General features: G+C 51.1%; 3 protein-coding genes across 4 annotated transcripts; all 3 read right to left on the bottom strand.

Moving 5' to 3' along the window:
• Positions 1–534: 534 nt before the first annotated feature.
• On the bottom strand, positions 535–1,815 carry PV10_03694 (uncharacterized protein; the record flags this gene model as incomplete). Its single annotated transcript, XM_016368178.1, has 5 exons — positions 535–963; positions 1,042–1,161; positions 1,229–1,376; positions 1,440–1,534; positions 1,630–1,815. The coding sequence occupies 5 exons, from the start codon at positions 1,813–1,815 to the stop codon at positions 535–537; spliced, it is 978 nt and encodes a 325-aa protein (XP_016223966.1).
• A 2,493-nt stretch (positions 1,816–4,308) lies between these two features.
• PV10_03695 lies at positions 4,309–9,367 on the bottom strand. Of its 2 annotated transcripts, XM_016368180.1 has the most exons (3): positions 8,608–9,367; positions 4,642–8,476; positions 4,309–4,593 (listed from the first exon to the last, which is right to left on the bottom strand). In XM_016368180.1, the coding sequence occupies exon 2, from the start codon at positions 8,072–8,074 to the stop codon at positions 4,718–4,720; it is 3,357 nt and encodes a 1,118-aa protein (XP_016223968.1). In that variant the 5' UTR covers positions 8,075–8,476; positions 8,608–9,367; the 3' UTR covers positions 4,309–4,593; positions 4,642–4,717. The 2 variants fall into 2 exon arrangements, with proteins under 2 accessions (XP_016223968.1, XP_016223967.1); XM_016368179.1 differs by having other exon boundaries at positions 4,309–8,476.
• Positions 9,368–12,358: 2,991 nt separating this feature from the next.
• Positions 12,359–13,245, bottom strand: PV10_03696 (uncharacterized protein; the record flags this gene model as incomplete). Its single annotated transcript, XM_016368181.1, has 3 exons — positions 12,359–12,796; positions 12,860–13,078; positions 13,135–13,245. 3 exons carry the CDS (start codon positions 13,243–13,245, stop codon positions 12,425–12,427), a joined length of 702 nt encoding a protein of 233 aa, XP_016223969.1. The 3' UTR covers positions 12,359–12,424.
• Positions 13,246–18,074: the final 4,829 nt, after the last annotated feature.

The following is an 18,074-nucleotide window of genomic DNA, read 5'->3' on the forward strand; positions in this document are numbered from 1 at the left end:
GGGCTCGCGGCCTGACACGATGGTTGAACCCTCAAGCATGAGGTTATGTCAAGCAACACTTAGCTTGTGATTAGTCCATCAATACATCCCACCACCACCTGTTGCACTCTAGTTTGCCTAGCTCCATTGAAGTGACTCTCAGACCTCGCGTGTATTACATCGGTGAGAGGTGTTGTCCGTCTGTAGAAGTCAACTCAAAGGCTGGAAAGAGACATATTACACAGGCTTAGGGAACGAAGCCATCCTTGGTCGCCTGCATTTATGAGAGAAAAGCCATCGATCATCATTGTTCTAAAGAAAAAAAAAGCCGCCTATTCGATACTGATGTCTTCATTGCGTCACACGCCGCTGACTTTGACCTTCTTTGTCTCTCGACTGGTCTTTCCTGACAACATACACTGGTCCTTAAAGGTGAAGTTTTTCATTTACATCTGCCTTTCCAAAGGCCAAGGACAAGAAGTATGGATCCCAAACCTCCCAACCCTAACCACCCGCGGTCCTGCTCATGTCTTCTCTGCATAGAGCGCACCAACTTTACTTCACCGCAAGACCCCAGTGTCTTCCCACCACTCTCGTGATGGCTCTCAAATCACTCCGCATTCTCGTTAATTGTAAACCCTCTTGAAAAGGAAAAAAGTCAGTGATCGCTCTCATCTGATCAGCGAATTTGGCGGGGCCCGTGGGCGCAACAGAGTCAACAATATGGAGGATGACGTACCCATCAATTACCAAGTTGTGGCCCACCACTAAACTCATGCGTGGCAAACTTAGCAACACGACGACATCACCGATTTCGTCATATGTGGCCTTCCGGCCCTGTCTGGCCTCGTACTTCTCCCAGACATCGTCTGGGCTTGTTGTACCACCCTCGGGTTTCATAAAGTCGTCCAGGAGTTTTGTCAAGAGAAATCCCGGTGACACAGCATTGACGCGTATGCCGTGAGATCGAGCTTCAAGAGCTGCCTGAGAGAGAATGAATTAGAGCTTGTAGAAAAGTGGATTGGGACAGGTCTGATGCGAAAAGAGCAAGAAGACACATACAGCTTTTGTGATGCCCATGACTGCGTGTTTCGACGCCGAGTATCCAGTTGTTCCGGCACCAGCCTGGATAGAATTGACTGAAGCGCAATTGACGATAGACCCTCGTTGAGGAGGTCGGTGCTCCTCCCTGGTCCTTTGTTAGACCAATGGCCGGAGCAATTGTCGATTGTTGAGTGTCAACTCACACTTCGATGCTTTCCTGCTTCATCATCTGCCTGAGAAGATGCTTGTTGCAGAGCCAAAGGCCGATGGTGTTCACATCGATAACCCGTTGCCAGTCGCGCAGACTGATGTCCCATGTATTTCCGAGAGGACCAATGATTCCGGCAAAATTCCTGGCCAAGAGGGAGAATTAGTCGAAATTCTGAGTGAATTGAGTGTCGTGGGGTCCAACTTACGCAGCGTAATCTATGCGACCAAACTCATTCACGGCCTCAGCGATGGCTCTCTCGACGTCAGCTTCTTTGGTGACGTCGGCTCGAATGGCTAAACACTAGAGATTGAGGAACAACGATGGTCAACCAACATCCTCCGTGTGGTATACAAGTCCACTGCTTCTTCTGGGGTCCCATCACTACACCGACCTACCTTTGCACCATACTTCTCAACATTGGCCTTGCCCTCGGCAAACGTCTTCTCGTCCTGGATGTCGACGAGCACGACACCGCGAGACCCTTCTTTGGAGAATGAAACCGCAATCGCATTTCCCAAACCCCGGGCACCTCCTGTAATGAATGCAACGCCTGGAGCATTGGGCCCCGATCGGAAAACCATACTTATAACTGATTGGAGCGAGCGGCTGATGACAGTCGAATATGGTATATAGTGAACCACAAAGCTCGAGGGGTGTTTTAAACTCTACGGCGACGTCAACCACAACCAACGTTGTGGTTAGAGGTGATTTGAGGAATTGGTTGTGTTATGAGAACCTACTACCGCGATTGGGCACTATGTGAATTGTGTTCTGCTCGCAGACTGAGCTTACCAAGAGTCAACTATCACGATACTTATTTGACAGTCTTTTCTCAGTGACATACTCATACCCCCATGATATAGGCGTTCCTTGCCATCTACAGTGTAAATCCCCCCTCGTTGCTTTCCCCACCAATCGACCCCCAGGCCCGCCTGAAAACCGAGACCAGACCTCGGGTAAGCACAAAGTTTATCTTGCCTCTTCACCTGGGCAATGTCACGCTGGGAACTACAGATCCAAAAATACGAGTCATTGATAATGATTCACTGTTGATCGTGCTCTACCCTGGCTTCCACCCAGTCTTCTCTGCGCACAGCGACAGTGGAATGCTGGATCTCACTCAAAGTTGTCCTCTCGCCTGGTTCCAAATGTTACAAGCATAAAAGATAAATACCTGAACAAGTATGACTAGACATGTTTAGCATACTTGTTCAATTAGTTGGGAAGTACTTATTAAGCTTGCAAAATATGAGTGTTAGTGGCTTCCGAGTCAATGTCACTAGATATGACAAGGCATGAACTCATCATCTAAACTACAGCATCGTTGCTGTATATTCCGAATTGCACAGTCGCGCCATGGTGTCGATCTGTAAATAGATGCCCTTCTCTTCGGACTTCTGAAGGTTTACGTGATGGTCAGAGGGTAGAGCTCCTAATTAAGGCTTCACCACGACACACGGAGTTATATTCATGCCGTATCCAGCTAGCATCCATTCGATGAACTCTGCTAATGTCTCTCTGAATATTTCTGTAGATCCATATCCACATCTCAGGGTAATGAGCGAGTGAGCGGGGCACGGCCTAGATTCAAACCCATCACCTCGGCAGATCCTGAATCAGGAATTTCTCGTCATATACAAGTCTCGATAAGCCACGCAATTCAACTCGTCTCGGAGTGGATACCCTGACCTGTCACCAATTCATTACATATCTCAAGCCAGTTGCCTTTCGATTTACGCGGGGCATGAATATACAGGCAGTCGCTGACTCAAAAGAGCAAGGATGAAGGCTGCACGATTTTACGGAAATCGTGACATTCGAGTGGAAGAGGTTGAGGTGCCTCAGATTCGAGATGGGCAGGTCCTGGTCGAGATTGAATGGTGTGGAATCTGCGGATCAGATCTCCACGAGTATCTCGTCGGTGAGTCGACAAGTGGTGGCATTGTCACGCAGAAGAGCACTACTGACAATGGCGGGCAGGTCCTGGGACCATTCCGACTAAAGACAAACCCCATCCTTCAACAGGGGCATTTTTGCCAGTTACCATGGGCCATGAGTTCTGTGGGAGAGTGAGCAAGGTTGGGAACAACAGCAAATTGAAACTCGGACAGGCTGTCATGATAGACCCGCGATTGCGGTGTTCCAACTGTCACGCTTGCAAGGCCTCAAACACCAACATCTGCAGCCAATGGGGCTTCCTCGGCCTGCACTCTTTCGACGGCGGCGGGTATTCTGAGTATGTGGCAGTCAAGGAGGACATGTGCTACGTACTCCCGGAGCATGTGCCCTTGAAGGATGCCGCGTTGATTGAACCACTGGTTGTCGCGAATCATGCTGTGAGAAGTTCCGGGGTTGATTCGTACCGTGGCGAAACAGTCTTGATTCTCGGGGGAGGGCCTGTTGGGCTTGCAATGATGGCTGTGCTCAAAGCCAAAGGTGTGGGGAGGTTGATCGTGAGCGAACCTACAGCCAAACGTCAGCAACAGACGAAACAATTTGTGGACGTGGTTTTAAACCCCAGAGATGTCAAAGTCGGCGATGAGTGTCGCAAAATGACCGACGGCAACGGCGTTGACCTAGTGTTTGATTGTGCCGGGATCATGCCTGGCCTAAGGGACGGTATGGACGCCTTACGACGAGGCGGCACTTATGTCAATGTGGCTGGATGGGAGAAGGATGTATGGGAGTCAAACCATGCCAACCAATCGAGGAAGACACAATTTGCTAACTTGAGCCGCAGTGTATCGTGCCGATGGAACATTTCATGCTGAAAGAGATCATCTTCCGAGCGTCTATGAGCTATACCGAACGAGACTTTGACGAAATCGTGCAAGGCTGGATTGCAGGTAGGTCCAAGCCTTTTGAGTTCCTTCGACTCTAGCTTCGGAGTTGGCTGAGTCGTCTTTAGGCGCATACAAAGGTTTCGAGAAATTGATTACCGCCCGGATAGCCTTGGACGATGTGGTCACCAAGGGGTTCGAAGAATTGGTTAACAACAAGGATGACCATGTCAAGATTCTGGTTACGCCAAAGCCAGAGCTTCTTCTGAAGTAATCTCGTGGCAATTCGGTCCCATTGCATCTAACCTAGGCCAACTTCCAAGTGGATGATGTTATGTTTGAGTACAAGATCTGAATCTCGTGCCAGTATACTGGTTGAATGTCCATTATATTGACCCACCCGTGGTATATGATTGTTGCATGGCTCGGTACTGCACGAGACCTTGCTCAGCGACGTCGCCATATGACTGAGATTATCATGTACAGCCTGTTCAAGTGACAGGAATAGAATTACCATCGTGCACATAGTGGCGACACGTTTAGGGCCGCCGTGCTATCATCCCTTCCTCTTTAATGGTGCTAAAGTCGCGTCAGAAAATCCTCATTATCGCCTTCGTATAAATATACCCTCCCGAAAACTAATGTTTCAAGGGACCGTCCTTGCAAAACCCGCTCAGTATTGGAACCTGGTGATTTCCGCATTTCAACCCTTGGACGCAATGATCTCTTCCACTTTCTGATGTTTGGCTGTAGTCGGTTCAGGCTCGGCCATATTTGCTCTTTCCATTAATATCGTCAATTGGTCAACATCAGCTTCTGTTGAGGCTTTGCCTTTGTTGCTCCGTAAAGTTTGGATCCCAGCGGGTTTTTCCTTGCGCCCAAGGATAGTTTTCATCGTCATGTTGACCTCGTTCTCCAGCTCCTCGAGATCGATCATTTCTCGACTGTCGATCAACTTTTTACGATATGTTCTCAACATTCGACAAGCTTGTTCCGTTGCCATGCCCAAACTCCCATATTCAGGTACCCCGCTCATGCTTCGCCTCCGGCCTTGAAGATTGGCCTGGCCTCGCAAATCGGTCGGAACCGAGGGTGGCCGTCGTAAGCGGATGTTGTTAGACCTCTGCCTGCTTTTCGGGGTAGTTGGCACAGAGAGAACAGGTGCTGGCGGCGAGGGTGATCGTTCAAAAACACTGATCATTCCATTGCCACTGACTCGAGTGGAATCGGTCCTTGATCGTTGTGGCTTGGGTCTTAGTGAGGACCGAGCTGGAGGGGAAGGGGACCGACGAAGGTCTCGTCCGTTCAATGTCGTCAGCCTATTCGAAGGACTCGTGGTCTCAGCTAACCGAATGGTGCCCTCCTCGATGTCCTCTATCGTAGTTGAGAGAGCTAGCCTGGATTTCTTCCTTTTCAAACGGGCTGGAGATAGAGATCTTGGGGAAGATGGCGACGGAGGCACACTAGGACGTGTCAAGTCTGCGATATCCATCTTAGTCAAGACTTTCCTCAATGGAGGGAGAGATGTGGGGATTTGCTTCGTCAGCGGTGAATCAGGATCGTCTGAACCACTTCCGATCCCACAAGGTCGCTCCGGAGAGGTCTCTCCAGGCACCAGGACCGTTATCTTTGCGAGGTTCCATATCATAATCGTACCATCAAGGCCGGTAGAGACTATCGTGGTTTGGTGCTCTGACCCGGCTTCTGCACTTTGTTGGAGACAGGCAATATCACTCACCCCCTCTGTATGTCCTGATTCCCGTCCAACTAAACTGAGGGATTTCTCGTTGTACACCCGAATCGATTTGTCCAGGGAACAATAACCGATGACCACTCGTTCAGAAGTTTCACCAGCCCCAGGGCCTTGCGCGCTGATGATGGAATTCAGGAAGACTGTGTCGTCATTTTCGTAATCTCCGAGCTTGAAGGATTCGGTGAATGCACCAGCTTCGCAGTCAATCTTTGTGATCTTGCGATCCATGGTGGCAATAAGCACTAGATTGTTAGTTGAAGGGGTGATTGAAAGTGGCGAGGCCTTCAATGTTAGGACCTTGGTGGACAGATATGCGGGAACATCAACACCATCCTGATGTCGGAGAACTCGATCTCTGATCACTAGTGACCTATCGGTGGCGCATGACAATAGACGCTCCCCTGTGGGCGAGAACATGACATCGCTGACTGATCCGGCATGATCATCCATAGTTTGCAGAAGCTCGAAAGAATCTTGCAACACCTTGAACAGCTGGACCATGCGATCGCGACTACAGGTAGCGACCAGAGAGTCGGGAGCATGAACGGACATGCCGCTTATTTCGGCGCTGTGCGCACGGATAGAATTTGTCACTTTCCAATCCGCACTGTTGACTAGTTTCAAAATACCGTAGCGGTCGCCAGCAACGAAACTGGCGGTACTTGGAATATATCGAATGCGACATAACTCATTCTCATAGTTTTCGTCGGCACCTCCTGGTTGATCAAGGTTGAGGTCTTGCTGGAGGAGCAGCCGTCCCTCAGTGTTCCAGAATTTGACCTCCCCGTTCTTGGACCAAGTGATGAAATCTCCTAGGTCGGCGGATACCGGTAGACTAAGGACGCCCTGCACAGCAGAATTCTGAGCCGTGGACAAAGGATGGTCCTGATACTGCGAATTGTCAATGGCGTGCTGGAGATTTAGCCCGCCTTCGCTGTCCAGTGTGATTGTATGAGTTTCAATCCTGCCAATAGCTGTTACGTGGCGTGATTCACGAGACGCAAATCCCAGGGATCGTCGGACAGCTGAGTGTCGGGACGACCTTCGAGGGCCATTACCGAAGCCTGCTGGCTTCGCATTCGCACCTGGGGACTTGTCTGTGTTGGTCAGTGCCACGTAATCTTCATGCTGCAAACCCAAAGTAGTCCCCACAAGAAGCTGTTTGGCACCGGCGTCGTAGACAAGGGATGTAATGCCAAGCTCTGTCCGCTTCAAGACCTTGAGTTCAAGAGTGCTCTGAGATGCGTCTGCGGTGCAGAGATGGCCCGTTTCCGTACCAACGACAAAGGTCACGTCATCAATATTCACTGCACAGGTGAAAGTTGAATCAGCCATAGAGCCCAGCAAGCAGTTTCGACCTTGAAGAGGAGCAGGACCAGGGCTGGCCATGTACACATCAGAGCGGCGAAAGCGAGGTTGGCGGGTGGGTGACCTTTTGGAAGGGTCGGCCAGATGCCATAGCTTGATGTGTCGAGTGCCGACTGTCACAAGAGTATTGCCGCACCATGCCATGTCGCAGATGGCCGTGGTACACTTGTTGACAGAATGGAGAGTCAACTGGCCGGTTCTTGAATTCAGAGCCCAGATAAAAAGAAAGCCATCGTTCAGATTGCCTAGGGTGGCTAGATACTTCATGTCCGGGCTGAATGCGATGCAGCGAACGCCATGGGTATGGTCGGACACGATCGAGGTAGGGATTTCGGTAGAAGCATCGTCGGCGGTGGAGAATAGCAGGACCCGTGGGTTGTAGCCTGCTTCTCCGATTGCGAGCCACCTACCATCGCGACTCAAGGCCACACACGATGCAGCTTTAATTCTCTCCCTCGCGGTCCAAGTCTGGGCCCCTGAATCTTCTAGCCATTCGCGGCCAAGAGAGACAGAAGTCAGGGTGTCATCGCCCTTTCGTGGTGTGAATGTGGAGGTCCTCCTCCTTGAAGGGGTGGTTGCAGGAGAATTGTCATAGTAGGAGGTGGGAGGGTTCAATGAAGGTGCTGTAGGACGGGCCCTGAAGTACCTGTGAGAGAGGAGGCCTCGTTCATCGACTCTGGCCAGGACGGCGACGGCGCCGGCGCAGTAGGCATAGGAGTTGATGGCGGTGGAACAGGCGAGCCCAGAGGGGCCGGCGGTGGTTGTTCCTATTATTTTGTGGAGCACCAAGGCGACATCGGGGTGTCTCCGGGATCGAAAGCCACCAGCAGGAGGGAGTTTTGCTATAGGTGAGCCCGCAGGAGTAGTTCGGGCGGAGGGGGACTGGGAGTTTAGTCTGCTGCGAAGGCCATATGGGTGAGAAGCCATTGCTCCAGCCATCCACTCATACAGAAGTGATGGCGGGGCCGACGAGGAGATGTAGTATATCTTGCAGATGCCTGGTGTGGCTGCTTGTGAATTTGCGCCGAGCGACCGCAGGCAATCTCATTGGAAACAGATGTCGTCGCGTGATGATACAGAAAAGGAGAATAGCCAGATGGTATCAAGGTGCAATGCGATGCATTGCTGGTTGCGGAGTATACAAGGCAACGCTGCCCATGCTGGGTCAGGTGTGGGGTGAGCGCACCGTGCCTGTATCGCGGGGGGTGATGTCGTCGCCGGCGTGACAACGAGCTTTGGTCTGTCGCGGACGCTGTGCTGTGGCGTTGGTTAAAGTGTCTGGGTGTTTACATGGCTTACCGCATATGGAAAGGCGTGAAATGTCACAAAGGGTGGACGTATCTGCACTTGGTTGTCAACACTCCGCGGTAGAGCAGCTATGCCACATTGAGGCTGAAAGCAGGGGAGACTTGTGGCTGGGGCATCTCCAGAAAGCAGCCGCGATTTGCACCTCTGCGCCTTCTACCACCTACCTTGCCGTGCGTCCCTCCCTCAGGTCACCACGATAAGGTAAGGTACTCATAGAAAGGTGCCTCTCCTCTCATCTTCTGTAACTTCATACATCAAACTCCACAGTCATCGGCTACGGGTGTACTCCGTAGACTTGTGCAGCACAGACCAGGCAAAGGACCCACCACGGTGTGGAACAAAAAGATCGTTTGCATGGATCCACTTGATCCGATGGTGTATCCCATCTCGAATGCAACGTACCCGGTGCAGCCTGAGGAGTGACAATAAATGTAACTGTGGTCTGGTAAAATAAAGTCGAAAGTTAAAATTTGGCTGTCAAGATTGGGCTCAAGGAAAATTTTAGCCGCAAGCGCTGGTTCAGCCTAGGCAAGCGGATAAAAGAATCAATAATAGGGCATCTCCGCGAAGGGGGAAGTGACTGCCAGAAATCGGAAAGGGCTGCTTTGATCCCATGGCTTAGGACATCTCAAGAAAATCTTGGACATGTGTGGATATGGGAGAGGAAACTCGTCATCGTCACACATGTTTAGAATATCCAAGTCGATGGTTGTGCTGTTTCAGAATTGGGAATGCTGGGGGCGACTTATCTTCACGACCTTTTGATCCGACTGCGAAGATACCTTGTAACCCACATGCTACCCGAGTACTGTAGACCATCATCTGAAAATTATCTTGCCAAAACTTCAATTTGTGCAAGTGAAAACAATTGACGGTTTTGGACTTGAGATTTTGTTATATTGGCGATGGACCATGGGACCTAGGTGGAGGACGATGGAAGACGAGGACGATTCCAATACGAGGTCTAATCGACCTTGCTATCATCTGCAGACACATGCATCTACTACCTCGTACATAGGGAATGATGAACCGTGACGTGGTCAATCTACTCGTACGTACGATAGTGAGGTCACGACGTAGGGTTACGCGAACGGTGCTCCGTAGATGAGATGAGATTAGCCTGTGGAGTACCTATGGACTACTTTCTTACCAAAGCAAAAAATGCAAGTCAGCAGAATGGATGGCGTGCGTGACATCCATGGAGAGTCATCAGGTTGTTTCAAGTCTGACGTCGCAGGCTTCTGGGTACATCCGACCTAGTAGTAGGTACCTACATACCTAGGTACCTTGTACCTACCTAACTAGGCACCTACCAGGGTAGGGAGGCGGGGCGTTGGGGCTCTGGTAGACCTTCGGCTGTCACGCTTGAGTACTCCGTACCCAAGCAGCTAAGGCATGCATAGAAGGACTTGGACCAAAAGTCATGCCAACTCACTCCATATGGAACTTTACCCAATGGACGGATCTAGATGAAAGTTACTACTCCGTAAATGTGCTCGATAAGCCGAACAAGAATGGATTCAAAACTCGGTGTAAATCTATGGCAGATTTGCAAGGGCCCACCTAAGGAGTAGAACACCGGAGACCCCCCTTACGAACACGAATACTATGGAGTACGGAGTAGAACATCATGCGTAAAAGGCCAAGGTTGCACACAACTTGAAGTTTGAATTTCCATGGTCCGGGGTGCTAGTAAAAATGCGTGGTTGAGTGAGTACTAGGTAGGTAGTGACGAAAGACCAGTCGACAAAGTGACAAGATCTCTCGGACTCTACGCTCCGGATCCTCGGCTTCGGCCTGGGGTTCAGATCCGCAGAGTGGCCCGGTCATGCAGAGAACAGAAGACTAAGCGAGCACGAAGCAGATCATCGTCGGCAAAAACCACAAATGCAGGCTGACTGATGAAGAGTCGCTTGTGGTGTTCGGGGTGGGGGGGAGGCAGAGGGAAGGGGGGATTGGGGGTAAACGCAGGGTCTGGTGGAGGATAAAGCCACGTGTGGTGTGGTAAACTTTGGTTTACGAGGACTCACTCGTACAGGGGACCCAGAACCTAACCTAATGGAAGATTTGGATCTGGTTATGGGTCCAGGCTTAGTTGGGGGTGTGGGTGAGGTAATTCCTAACTAAGTACAAAGGGACCCTGGGAAAAAGAGTGAGTGGAGGTGCCTGTGCAGAACCACATAGTGTGGGTGGGTTAACAGTCGGCCTTTTGAGTGCCCACGAACCCTGTATTCTTGGTGCATCCACTCGTGATGGTCCCCGGCGGACATCTGCAGATGACTCTTTTCCATCATCTTCGTCTCCCTCTTCGTCATGCTTCCCTGCCCTTCATGTCCAAGGCACTGGTGATGGTAGGTTACGACCGGATCACGGAATCAACAAGAATTCGTAGCGGCCCTTGGCTGTTTTGCTTTACCATCTTCCGTACTCGTATGCGGACAAGACTTAAATTCCCTTGGTACCATAGTGCCATGATGCCTACACATTCACGACAGCTCAGTTGCCTATGTAGGTAGGCGTCCCAGTATGATTTCTTTACCTACCTAAGGCACAGACTTATCCTTATGGTTACTCGAAGGACACAGTTCTGTCGACAGTACCTGCTATCCTGATTCTTAACCCCTAATGCGCCTAACCCTGCAAAACTAGCCCTGGAGGGATCGTCCACTTCAAGCGATCCCCCGCCTCGTATCTGTCAAGTTGGTTGTATGGTAGTACCCTTTTCCCTGGAACAATCATGTATGTGTCCAAGCCCATTGCATGCTGGAATCTCACAGTCAGTTCCGTCCCAGAGATCCTTGGCAACGTGACATGGCACCATCGTCTTTGGCTAGGGCCTGGCACGGCTGGCTAGGTACCTACCTCAGGTACTCCGTAGTGTTCTCGAATTTCTCACTGGCTTCGTGCCGTTCCCCAGGACTCTTGTGCCCTCTTCCCATCACTCGAATTGCCCATAAATTCTTGTGCCTAGACCTGATACAACCTGTAATGCTATAGTCGACGATCTTCTGGCACCCAGCTTTGCACCCAGCTTTGTCAACCTCTCACCCATGCTTCTATTTACCTTGTCCATCTCACTCGTCTTAGCTCTTCTACCATTGTCCCAGTCTCTTGAGAAATTTTACACGCCACCCGTTGATCAACCCGTGCATGCGATGGCCGCCGTAGTCGTCTCACTCAAATCTTAGCTACCCTCACCCTCTGCTTCACCGGTAAGCATGTCGGCGTGGAAGAACTTCGGGGCTTGCGGCACTACTCTCCGATTTCCACGATTTTTAATGGGCCTGAGATATGGATAGCGGATGGCCCTAACCATCCATCAAATTCCGTCGCACTGTCCACACGCGGTTCTGACTAAAGCTTAATCCGTTCAATGATGCTGGTTATGATTGAACCGTAGCTTTTTCTACGAGTAGACGAGCCACTCGCTACCTTGCTGTACCAAAAATCACTCTCCCAAGTACCTACATGGCAATAATGCCGTGACAACAGCCGCCAACCTGGCGTCACATTCACTTAAGCACCCCTGCCGGACCCGGATCAGATGTGAACACCGACTGTTGTCGTTGGTAGCCCTGAATCTTTACTACTGTATGATTTCTGGCTAATATGCAGCTATCGAGTGGCTGCTCAGAACACCGGGTTTTATTTCCCCAGTGTTCGTTCGGTTCTTCTGCATCATGATTTTGCCAATACATTACACTCATGGTTCTGCCTATTGTGCATGGCAAACCAGAACTAGCCTCAACGCAATCATCGACCATCACCTTGGCAAAGATGCAGATTTCCCAATGTTTCCCGCCGCATGCCATCCCACTCCGCCCATGCTGCGCAGTCTGCGCGAGTCGCTAAATTGCAAGTCAAAGTGAAGCAAAGACACCGCCTCCTCGTGAAGCATCTCTGGCTTCACACCCACAACGCCGGTCCCTCAATACATCATAACCCTTTCAAGACACACGTAGTCATGGCAATTCGTTCTCGTCACAGAGAATCCTCAAACGAGTGCAACGCAAACTCGGAATTTAGATCAACCACATTCTTGTCAAAGTACCCGTCCCGACCTGCGTAAATCATGTCTTGAGCTGAGAAAGCGTCAAACTTGTCAAACTTTTCCGGCATGAGCATCTCGCTGAACGTCTGGTCCTGACATGACCGCAGAGTGCCCAGCTCTGAAGTCAGCTCAGCTATCCGGTTGTTGAGTTTGGTGACTTCGTCGGCTTGCCGGGTGTAAGACTGTAGCAGATCTTGGTGCTTTTCGTGGAGGTCTTCTAGCTGATGCTCTAGCCCTTTGACATGCTTCTCTTTGCGCTCTCGAAAGGCGCGCTGCGAAGCTCTGTTTTGCGCCCGTCTCCTCTGTTGCAAGTTAGTCAAGGCCAAACCCAAGACCAAAGCTAGGACCTCAAAGGTCCAACTCACCAAGTGCATGTTAGGAATGGTATCCTTATCCTTGACCGAAGTCGAGGTGCTATCCGATCGCCGTCGTCTGCGGTCTGACGAGTCTAGAGTGGTGGATTGGCTGTATTCGACTGGCGCCTTGTTGGTCTGAGTTGTCGGGTAGAAGGTCGCAGGAGTGGCGGCATATTGAAAGATATCATACGGCATCGCCGTGTTATTGAACATCATGGGGCCCATTTGCTACCAGGCGGTCAGAGTTGCCATCGACAGGCTGGCTTGCCACTGTGTCGACTTACATGAGGTGAATTGGGACTTGAGCCTTCTGAAGTGCTATCAAAGTATGGGCCAGCAGTGAAGAGGGATTGATTAGGCGACTGCGAAGGCGAGCTCACATAACCAAAGTCCATCGTGGGGGGAGCTAGGATGCAACGTCACGCCGCGGTGGTCCGACGTTGGTATGGCAAGTTATATAGGACTGTGCTCGAAATAGAAGGTCGAAAAACTTGAGTCAGCGATGGATGATATAGTCGAATGGAAGATGGAATCTCTGTCGGTTTCCAGGACAAGAGCCATGCCTTAAACACACTGGCAAAGATGTAATTTAATCATGTCTTTCTGCTTGGGGCTATTCGGGCATAGACCAACTAGTCTATGGAACGTGGTGAATTGTTCTGCCAGGACGTGCCATGCTCAAGAACGGGTGGGTGGATGGTTCCAATCAACCCCATGCCCTCATGATGGTGGAATGCAGGGGTCTTGCAGCACCCGGACAGGCTCCAAAACAGCTAGATCCAACGGGCATGGATCTGAGTTGGAGGGCTAGGTAGAGCAACCAGGATTGCCGTCGGGAAAAGTTGAGAGGCTCCATACCCTGGTCGGGCTCCCGTGGTTGATAAAAAGGTGGCCAATGACGGTTCGAGTTCCGACTACCCAGAAAGGGATGGCCTTCCTCACGATCTCTCTAGCAGCCGAGCATGATTGGAAGCGAAGAGAGGCTCCAAACAAGCTGTTCTCTTGTCAGCAAATTGCGGGTCCCAATGGCATCAGTCTATCGTGCCCGGACAATTATTTTAAGCCAGTCACTACTCCGTACAAACCTGCGACTCGGTGGTTGAGGCTACTAGCCAGGGTGCATGAGTCGCCGTGGACGGTCATCGGGTGACTTGGAGGATCACCGGTCATTTTTGGACAACTCGGGAAATGCTGTGGGACAAGAAGGCAAGCAGCTCAAGAAAACCACCTGCTGTAGTAAGGCAGGCTGGAATTCGCGACTCACTTGGCAGCCCACCATGCTTGTTGTTTCGTTCGGTTGTGGACTGCGGGCATTGAGGCCAGCAACCAGCACTGGGCGCACGCACGAGTCAATTGGAGGGTGCGGGTTGGGTTACGACGAGAAGATTGTGCAGACGCAGACGCGCCAAGGCCAACTTACTGCATTGAGGATCTCACAAGTGGGCAGTATGTGGCAGGATCCAGGCGGCAAGGCGGCAGGAAAGACCATGTTGCCAAGAGGATTTCCCTAAACAGAAGGTGCCCTACGATTTTACGACTTTGGGCAAGAGCACTCAACCCTACCCCCAGGCACGACAGGCACGACCGGCCCTTGCTAAAGGAAAGGTACGCAGGCAAGGCCGTTGGCACGCGGGCTCACCTCCCTCTTCCTCGTATCCTCCGCAGCCAGTCGACCAGTCGTCGCCAGCCGTGCCAATTCGGCCCTGGACTCATGAACGCGCTACTTGATTTTCTACGACTTCCCAACACAGGGTAGGCCGGTGCACGCCTGTCCTCAAGCGAGAAGTTCTTACTGGTCCCTATTCTGGGCCCCTCCTCAATCTCCTAGCTTCTTGCACATGTCCATCCCAAGACACACGCCTGCCTGCAACGGAAGGAGTACCACACCTTCTCTACCGCCGTAGATCTTGGTTCAAGCTTGACCTTCAAGCAGATCACCCGGCGCACGCCCGAGAGATCCCCCAGTGCCCCATCAAGGGACGCCTCGAGCCCCTCTTCCCAGCCCCTCACCCTCTCCTTTTGGCCTCGAGAAGGTACCCTCAGACCTAGGTTGTCCATTTTCTCAAGAGAACTCTCGGTCGTGCAGCGAGACAAGTCATCTCCTTATTGAACCTGCACACGGCAGACTGATCATTAGAGAATATTGTTGTGGGTAATGATTTCCTCTGCGCTGGAAGGCTTGACCTCCTCGCGAATGGCACTCTCCTTGATGGCATGCACCTATACTGAAAGCCACCCATACACCGACTGGCCACTTGTTGCCCCTCCTCAACGCACGATGTCGGTTCCCTGACCCCTCAGTGCACTATTCGCTCGAGTTTCCATGGGCCACACCCTTCTCAAAGGGGAAATTTGTGGCGTCTCAAACGTTTCGTCATCTGGCATGACTCTATTGAAAGCGATGGCTGGCTATGCGTATGCATACAGTAGAATGCCGCGACCGATCCTCCAAACCCTTTTGAGTAACGGGTTATCGCCTGTTTCATTGGTGGGCTGTCCTCGCCGACAACGACCGGACCAGACTTCGTCCCTCGGCTGATCGCGAAAAGGCTTGGTTCCAAGGGCAACTAATGGTCCACTTTTACCTCTGACCCTTCTACTCGTGCCTGGCGAGCGCGACTTATTAGGTGTAGAGCCAAGATTGTGGACGAGAAGCGTTTATACGTTCCAGGTATACGTACAGCAGGTATCTCTTGAGACCTAGAAAGAGAGCATGTGTTTTCTCTGGGGTAGATGAAGTGCCAAAGTCAAACCTAGTGCTTCTAAACAGGCCACAAGGCCACCGAGAGCTCGAGGGTCCTTGCACGGTTAGCCATGGAGGCTGTGGTCGCTGATCAGGATGGCCGGCCCTGATTGTTCGATGCCTATCGCCCGTCCTTTCCAGATGCCAATTCGGTTCAAAGGGAGCCATGGAATACCTTCGCATGCTGTTCTATTGTCTTCCTGGTTAGATAAGTCCGAACATTATATTGGTGTCGGATGTTTCTCTGGTCTTGTCACGCCAATGCACGCCAAGATGCCTCTTCACCAGAACACGAACAAAGCCACCGGCGCAGGTGACTTGTTGATAGCTGAGTGAGCTCTCAATTCCAACCGGCGATACTGGGCACCTTCCCAAATCGGAAATACAAAATCGCATTTTCCGCTGGTTTGTTACCGCCCACTCTTTTGACGCCAACGAGCTCCCAGAGTCGATTACTGGCCGGCTTCCGGCGTGCGAAGATGGGGCCAGGATCACAGATAGAATTGCTTATCAAAGCAAGGAGGCTGGCCTATCAGCCTTTCCATCATCCGCGTTTCGTCCCCACTGCTCGCAACATGGGCACCTCGATGTCTGAAGATCCGAGTTTTCGACGACACACGGAGTACTTGAGATTCACCTTAACTTGATTCGAAAGTGCAGTCTGAATATGCTTGCCTACGCCATACTTATGCCCCAGATGATGTGGGATACCTGCATATCCGGCTAGGATGCATTCCTAGGGACCTCCATCTCGTGCGCTTGTTTTCGTAACTCCCTGAGACTGTAGTAACAGTTGTGTACAGATCATCCATGACAAAGCATCTTTGTCCTGTGATCCAATTGAGAATGTCATGTGTCCCAATCCAGCGCATACCCATACACGATGTCCTTGTTGAGTGAAAAGTCGCAATGGCCAGGGGTCAGAACAACCAATTTACGTGCAGGACCTCGTGGTGTCTGTTGCCAAAACATATGGAACTTGTCCGCAGCCCAATTTGAAGCCATTGAAGCGACTCAATTGTCGTAGAAGTGCACTTCCAACGGCTACAAACTGACTGAGTACAACATATCGAACGGCGGGTTCGAAACAGCAACTTTAGCCTAGCCCGACACACCATGGTATAGTGGTCGATACCAGCTTTCCGGGTGACCTTTTATCGTCTTCACAGTTGCGATCACGAGGAGCTCGCTATTGCATTGCCATGCCTTGACATCTTTCACGGTCAACCCCGACCGCTCCTGGCATAGGCAGCCTTACCACTCTGCAGGTACGACGCATGCAGGACAACACCCGGCACCATGATGTCATCATTCAGGCGGAATCAGAGGTGCTGAATTTGGGGCTAGCAATCTTAACCGGATCCCATCTGGAAAAGCACTCTTACATACGCATCGACTTGATTTGTTTGACTGGTCAGTGGTCTCATACCTGGAACATCAGCATCGCGTTCGCGTCCAGCAGACAATCGCTGGCTTTATCGAACCTATCCCGTGCCTATGCAGTCGCAGGCTTTGCCGCTATGTCCAAATAAGAAGACAGCTTTTTCTTCTCGAGGGTTCGGTGTGAAGGCCTCGCGAGGCTCGGATCTCTTGACACCTCTGAGACCAATCTTCATCCTGCATTGGAATTGATACTGTCGAATGGAATGTCCTTGAAGTGGAGTTGAGCGATGCCCTCAGTGATCTCGGAAATGACAGCACTAGCAGTGCCGTGGATTAGGAGGGAGACGATTGGTACAACGAGCAATGAATGATTGTTCCTCCATACCTGAGGATTGTAACGGAGTGAACGAGGAGGTAGGTAAGTGATATGAGAGTGGTGAGAGTTTCCTTGCCTCTATAGAGGTTTAAGCAGGCTCGGATGGCATGACAATAGTGACCAAAGTGTATCAAAGGTTATTGAACCTTATAGGGGTACGGTGCCATGAAATGTCGACCCAAGTTCTCGTGGCATCACGTGGCTTTAGCTGAGAAAAGCTTGGCCCTGACCCACGTGACCCACTGTTCCCCTTAAAAGGATACGAGTCTGGAGGTCAGTTATGAAGCAGTAAGCCAGTGCAAGTCTGGAAGGGAATTACTTTTAAAGTAGCGATTCTTTTATTATTCGTAGACATGATACTTTCATTAGCTTTGTAGATACGCATGATAACCGTGGCGTTGAGCCACCCACATGCGGCTTTGGGAGATATTGTCACCTCACCAGGGTCATCTCAAACCTCTCGGGCCCTGACATGAAGCGCGAACCTTACTGTTGCCGGTGCATTTGGGTCAGTGCAGTTGGCAGATATGATGGCTGTTCGTAACCGCCACGTGCCAGTGATCGGCCGGTAAGCCGGGAGGTTTGAAGTCATAAACCAGACTCTGAAAATGGCTGTGGGAGGCGTCGGCTTATCCCAAACTCAAGAGTCATCGCCAGCGCAGGTGATTGTCCATAGTCTCCGGTCCATAGATGTTTTTATTTTGCCGGATCTGTGTTCCCAG

The sequence above is a fragment of the Exophiala mesophila genome, assembly GCF_000836275.1.
Source record: "Exophiala mesophila strain CBS 40295 unplaced genomic scaffold supercont1.3, whole genome shotgun sequence".
Lineage (NCBI taxonomy): Eukaryota > Fungi > Ascomycota > Eurotiomycetes > Chaetothyriales > Herpotrichiellaceae > Exophiala > Exophiala mesophila.

Coding starts and splice junctions, on each gene's coding strand:
- PV10_03695 (XM_016368180.1), bottom strand. CDS start 8,074: ATGGCTGGAGCAATGGCTTCTCACCCATATGGCCTTCGCAGCAGACTA.